The sequence below is a fragment of the Drosophila santomea genome, chromosome 3R (genome assembly GCF_016746245.2).
Source record: "Drosophila santomea strain STO CAGO 1482 chromosome 3R, Prin_Dsan_1.1, whole genome shotgun sequence".
Lineage (NCBI taxonomy): Eukaryota > Metazoa > Arthropoda > Insecta > Diptera > Drosophilidae > Drosophila > Drosophila santomea.
This window is the reverse complement of record NC_053019.2, coordinates 6130113-6136787: the sequence shown is the minus strand read 5'-3', so window position 1 is coordinate 6136787 and position 6675 is coordinate 6130113. Positions and strand designations below refer to the sequence as shown.

The 6675-nt window shown below is 41.0% G+C and overlaps 2 protein-coding genes across 3 annotated transcripts; both read right to left on the bottom strand.

The window, feature by feature from the left end:
- Nucleotides 1-72: 72 nt before the first annotated feature.
- On the bottom strand, nucleotides 73-905 carry LOC120452485. The gene is made up of 3 exons (XM_039636733.1): nucleotides 635-905; nucleotides 400-576; nucleotides 73-343 (listed from the first exon to the last, which is right to left on the bottom strand). Exons 1-3 carry the CDS (start codon nucleotides 896-898, stop codon nucleotides 173-175), a joined length of 612 nt encoding a protein of 203 aa, XP_039492667.1. The 5' UTR covers nucleotides 899-905; the 3' UTR covers nucleotides 73-172.
- A 2208-nt stretch (nucleotides 906-3113) lies between these two features.
- On the bottom strand, nucleotides 3114-6271 carry LOC120453886 (nuclear cap-binding protein subunit 1). Of its 2 annotated transcripts, none has more exons than XM_039638803.2 (4): nucleotides 6121-6271; nucleotides 4327-5858; nucleotides 3920-4229; nucleotides 3114-3697 (listed from the first exon to the last, which is right to left on the bottom strand). In XM_039638803.2, the coding sequence occupies exons 2-4, from the start codon at nucleotides 5763-5765 to the stop codon at nucleotides 3161-3163; spliced, it is 2286 nt and encodes a 761-aa protein (XP_039494737.2). In that variant the 5' UTR covers nucleotides 5766-5858; nucleotides 6121-6271; the 3' UTR covers nucleotides 3114-3160. The 2 variants fall into 2 exon arrangements, with proteins under 2 accessions (XP_039494737.2, XP_043862354.1); XM_044006419.1 differs by having other exon boundaries at nucleotides 4327-5814; nucleotides 6121-6257.
- Nucleotides 6272-6675: the final 404 nt, after the last annotated feature.

Here is a 6675-nt window from a genome sequence, read left to right as displayed (position 1 = left end):
TAAAAGTACTATCATAACAAGTACTGATCGCAAACAATTTAGTTCCATGTTCAGTACATGTAACAACTAAAAAATAGTTTTGAGCTTTATTATGTTGAATAAAATATTTGAATACATCTCGTTAATATTAATACGGAGTAAGCTTTAATAAAAGTGAAATGAATAATTGCTCTCAGATATTCACTATATCGCCAACAATTTCCAAGCATATGTCCCTTTCAAGCTTAACTCCAGATTTTTCGAATGCAGAAAACAAAATGACAGCCTTGTGACGTCCCGGAGTCAGAGGCACTGCGTAATTAATTAATATTTTCAGGATATAGGGTTCCAAGACTAGGACGGTCTAAATAGCCGAAACAAAACCATTAAAACCTCGAATTTTCATTAGTTTATCCTTACTTCTGGAGTTGTAATGCATTTGTCCTTAATTTGCTGCTTGTTGATTACGTGTTTGGTCGAGTAGGGATAATAAATGGTGTTCTTATCAAAAAAGGATTTGCAGAAATTAGTTTCACCCCCTTTGAAAACAGTTGGCTTCCAAGTTCCTCCTTCAAACTTGTGTACGCTCACTTCAACCTGCAATGTGATTGATTGTCGTCAGCCCAGTAAGGATGTAAGATTTTATAATGCTCACCGCGACGCGATTTAAATGTTCAACATCCCATTTCATGGTAATGTTTCCCGATATATTCACTCCACCATCTACATCTTTTTTAAGACTCAATAGGGAAAGATCCGCCATCTTATCCATGAAAGAAGTTCCTGGCTTGTTGGGGCACTCACTAAACAGCTCATCGCTTTCAGGAATAAAAAAGTGATTCAATGCGAATGAAATGCTTATAAGGTGCAATGATAAGGATATAAGGATCTGCAGCAGTGTAACTTGTTGCCGTTCCATGTTTCACTTTTTTTGGAATGCGAATTGTGATTGAGCCCCGGCTGTTTTAATAGACAAGCTACGGCTATTTCATAATCTGATATATCGGAAATTGAGAGTTTCCTTGCTAATGATATACATCTTTACACGATCCATTCAAATTTAAAGTTGTATGAGATTACCATCTGGTTTATCAGAAATTTCGCGTGTTTCTAGAATATTATATTTATCATTAGGCCACCTATCTGTTTTGTGATTCAGATTAGAATAATTACACGAAACAAAGTCTTGTAGCTGTTTTCATCAGATCTATTAATGCATAGGTATTATGACGGTTTCATGAAAAAAATGATTATTTTTCGCAAATTCTGGTCATGGCCAAAATGTTTTTCCCGCATAAAAATATATCAAAACATTTTGTAAAGTGTGGGCATGGCAGTTTTGGGCGGTTTGTAGTCGTCGAGTGGGCGTGGCAACATTTGGAATCAAACGCTTTTAGCGTTCATGAGATCGAGGCGTTCATACGGACATGGCCAGTTCGACTCGGCCGATTGATTCTGATGAAGAATATATATACCTTATATGGTCGGAAACGTTTCCTTCTGCCTGTTACCTACTTTTCAACGTATCTAGTATAACCTTTTACTCTAAAATCAAATTATAAAATTAAAGAAAAATTAAAAAACGGCGTTTATACGGACAGACAGATGGTCATAGCAAGATCGAGTCGACGACCCGTCCCGATCACGAATATATGTATATACTTTAAAGGGTCAAATGCTGCCTTCTGTCCGTTAGAAGCTTTTCAACGAATGTAGGTTACCATTTCCCTCTACGCGTAACGGGTATCACGAGAGGGATTATCAGATACCCAGTAAGTGCGAGGGAAATATGCAAGCAGTGAATCGACTGCTTCGGCAAGCAGCAAGGAAAGATCGCACTCGAGCACCACCTAGCGGTGATGCCATTACTTACAGATTTCTTTTTATTTACAAGTTTTAAATGAACAATGAACTAAGATTCAATAACGTTCCGTTCCGATTAACTATATTTTTTCTGAACTTAAATAAGTTTTATTAAACAACCTTTTCCTGCAAAAAGCTTTTAGATTCAGCAAAATGGGGCATTTTTTAAGATTTTCTTTTAAGTAATTTAGATATTTATATAATCACATTGCAATACCTAAATAAATTGGTATTTCTTTTAATTGTTGTTTATTAATAATTATTGAAGGTATATCATTGCTGTGGCAAGTACAATATTGTCGCAGAAAAATATCCCTTTAGCCAAAATCTTCGTTGAGAAACAATTAAATCCTTATCATTACTATGATTAAACAAATTCAAAGCAAACTATCAGCAGAACAAGCCTATGTAAGCAGTGGCATTCCTTGTATCATCCTTGATTTTGAATCTCGCTTATCCGGGTCTTTTATAGGACCCAAAAATGTATAAGACACACATCGTAAAGAAAATCCAAATGCAAATAATATATATTTGACACGCTTATGATTTAAATCTACATGAAGATATGGGTTTTATAATAATCTAGTAATCTACTTGGGTTTACAATTAGCCTTTAAATTTATAGTTCAAAATATAATATTTATCTCAGCTCTTATAATGTCGGCACGTGTACAATTATTAACATATGTATAATTTTGTTTACATGTAAATTTCAGGATCCGCTAGTGGGATGAGTTCCGAATTACATCTCTTTATTGCTTTCAAAAAGGAAACATTTAATCCTTTCCAAAATAAGATAATAATTTAAAAATCTTTGTTCCGGCTTAAAATATCCCATTAAATATATGAGCGCTTATTAAAGTTGTTACACGTTGATATTCAAATGTATTTATCTATACCATTATATACAGAATGCCATGAAATGTGGTCACACTTCAACGTAGAATGTTATTCATACTCTACATTTATTTTACTGTCAATATCTTAAGCTAATTTCCACACCGGCTCATTCGATTGTTGTCGATTATAAAATATTTAGTTATATTATCGATACACACAAATAGAAAAAATACCGGAGATTGGCGCGCAACTTTATTTTCAAAACACGATGAAGAAAATAAAAAATCGCAGTCATGCACAGTTGCGAAGCGTTATTTCAAAATATCTTTATCTCCATAAACACACAGACTCATTTGAACGAGAACTCAACTATTCTAACAATAAATAAATAGCACCACTGATTGTTTTTTGATCAAAGGGGTTTTCCTCAATGTTTTATAAGATCTTTATTGAAAACATATCCTGACTTCAACAGAAGTTACATGATGTAAGCCACAAAGGCCTCGATGGTTTTTGAGATTTCAGGCCTGACTTCGGAGGCCTCGCATATCTTAAGCAACTTGCACGAGATAGTCTTGCAGTCATCCGCATAGATAAAGAGCGTCTCCTGCAGCCTTCCCAAAACCCACTGGAACCAGTAGTGCTCCTCTGTTCCCTCGCCTGCCACCGGAGCACCAGATAGGGTCTTCACAAAACGCTGAACTATGCTCAACAGGATGCCTTTGACTAGAGGATTGGACGCACTTGGATCATCGACATCCACGACCTCAATCGCATGCTGGACACGCTTTTGGTGGCGCACAGTGGAGTGAAGAAGCTCCCACACGTACATCTTCGTGAGCTCCTGGCGCATCATAGGGTCGAAGATCCAGTTCACAACGCTATTGGGATCAATGATCTCCATCTTGACCAGCTTTTCAGACACCACAAATTTATACTGATCGCTGGCGACCCACACATCGAAGATTCCGTTCAAGATCGCGAGCTGCTTCTCCTGATCTCCTGCAGCCAAATCCTAAGATCGAAATGGAACCGTAAGGGATAAAAATCCGGATTGAATTAGGATGACACTATAATTACTCGTTTCGGTTGGACTATTCATAGAATTAGAGATTTCAATAAATTGAAATCAACGTATCATTTATAGGCAAATATTAAGAGTCAACGAGATAGAAAACTATCTTCAGCTGGCTACAACAGTTGATGCTACGTACTGGACATGAAATCCAAATCTCACCTTGAAGACAGAGTGGTATTTGCTGAGTATTGCGAAAGTGTGGCTAAATGATTTGGATCCCAAATGAAGGCAGTTCTGGGTGAACACGTTGATCTTGAGCAGCGGACCGATTCCAGTGGTGGCACTAATAATCTCGGAGATCATTTCTGGGCATGATTGCTTGCTGCGCATCGCCTCTAGCAGACTCTTGGACAAAATGGCCCCAGGAAGTTTTTCATCGACAAACTTAAAGTGCGGAAGCGTAGGCGGCGGAAGAAACCCGGCCAGGGTATCCGGCAGCATCTCAGCAATTCGTTGCTGGTACGACAATCTAGTTTTTGGAGCACAAAGCAAGTATTTCAGATAATTTACAACTAGTTTCGTAAAACAAACAATTGGGAATAAACCTATCATTTAATGTTACGCACCTGAGGCACTTCTTGATCAACTCCCTAAGGAAAACCACCTTTGGCTGCAGATTGCTGGCACTCGGATCGATTGGCGATGGAAGGCTTTGAGCCCATTTACTCCACTGGCAGATAAACCCAAAGTTGCTAATGTGATGCGACACCCAGTTGACCAGCCGGTCGAAGCAGGCCACGCTCATGGAGCCCAGCCGATTGAAGAGGATGTCCATGGCCTGGACCACCACCTGGGGCACCTTGTCTGGTTGGCCCTTGCACAGCTGCACCAGAAGGGCTCCGTAGTTAATGTTGATCCACTGGGCCGTGGGCAGCTGCAGCATCTCGCCCAAGATCACCTCCACGATGCAGTGATAGACCGGCAACTGGGGCTTGGAGGCGGCGTAGCCCAAGAGGCTGTCGGCACAGATTCTTTTTTCTTTGTGATAGGAGTACAGCATATCCTGGATTTGGGCCTCCAGCAGATGCCTTTCGATGCGCACCGGCGAGGGCAAATGATGGATCTCGCCGACGGAGTCGTAGGAGAAGATGCGAAAGCACACTCGAGGCGGGGGATAGCGACAACCCTGCTCATGGGGGGCCAACTGAAAATCCCTTATGTAGTGCATCTGGCCGTGGCTCAAGGTCTCATCGAAGGCCATATAGAGTCGGGGGATCAGCTGGTGCTCCGGTTCGGCCCAATGCTCCTGCCTCAATCCGTCCACCTGCTGCCACAGCAGCTCCAGATAGTCCCTCTGCTTGAGATCCCGCCAAACACTCAGCATGGTGGTGTGCATAGCGCACCGCTTCTTGATGTAGATCTGCAGTGAGACCATCAGCTTCTCGAATGCCGCCTCCCCCTCCAGATCCCTCCCAATTATGGGCATGGCGGATAGCACACAGTAAGCAAGCCAATCGCGACGCGTCTGCGGAGCCGCTACCACCAAATCGTCCGGATCCCTCAGAGCCTCGCACTCCTTTAGGAAGACTGCGAGGAGGTTCAGCAGGGAGGACGACGGGATCACTTGGCAGTTATACAGCTCCACCAGGAAGTGGACTACTCCCCGGCACTTGGACCAATCGCGAGTGTGCATCGACTCGTAAGCCTTCTGCAACATGAACGACAGGCACTCGGAGGCGAAATCGAAGTCTCCGACATTCAGTAGGCCCACAAACGTGGCATAGACACTGGCCTGTCCGGGATGACTGCCCACACAGGTTATCAGCAGGCTCATAATGTGCTTCTTCAGCTCGCCGCTAATTCCCTTGCTGAGCAGGTACGCCAGGTACGACAGGTTCGCCAGCCTCAGCTCAAGCGAAGTTCCATCCTGCAAACCTAGGTCCCTCATCAGCCTCTCCACGGTCGCCGCCTTCGTCTCGGCAGTCCTCTTCAGGCGAAGATCGGCCTCCTCCTCCCCGTCAGCAGAGTCCTGGCGCTTACGGCGGCCCGAGGTCTTCGTCTCCATTCTGAGTCCAAGGAAGCGAAATTTCACTGCTTACCAAGTTCTCAAGCGGCTTCGGAATGAGATAATTTGAGAGAATTTGAGAAAAACGCAAGCCTAATAAATGTTATGGGTATAAAAGGAATTAGTCAGGTGCACTTTTATAGGTTATTCACATATATTTGCTAGAATTTTTCATATAATACTAATAAAAATATACGCAATCGAAAATAATATCTCATATAAAAAAAAAAAAAAAAAAAAAAAAAAAAAAAAAAAAATTGCAAAAAAAATAATCGATATAAAATATAATTTATCGTCGAAAATATCTCTCTTACTGCATTGCAAATGGTAGAAAAAGAACGGTTTCGATATTCACCTTAATATTTATTCGCTTTTTAATAAAACTGTAGCACTGCGTCGTTTTCACTGCTGACTTAAATGGACTTGACAAAGTTTTTGCGATAAAGATATTTTTATTAATACGATAAGTTGAACCTCTCGGCTTGAGTGAAAGGGAATTAATGGACAATTAAGTGCTGTGAATGTGACGTTTTAGCAACGACATTTCAAAGCCTGCTTAAACCAGACATTTGTTCTACAAATCTAATTTCCAACTACTCTTTACTCTACCTAATTTCGTAATCGAATAAAAATTCAGTTTATAAACTAAAAAACTTATTGAACATAATGATATTGAATGACCTTACCGTTTGCCACCCTTTTTATTGTTTCTTGATCTTTTTATCAACAAACATAACATTTAAATTGGATCGCTGTTGAAGATTACACTGTCGTGAAGTGGCAAGTTTGGGGCCACATCTCCGAGGTCAACAAACTACCAAAAAGCAGCCATCACAGCTCCATCTCCAATGTACCAATGCAGTTCAATGAGTTGAGTACTTGAGCACCCGACTGGAGTGGCTCCACCCTT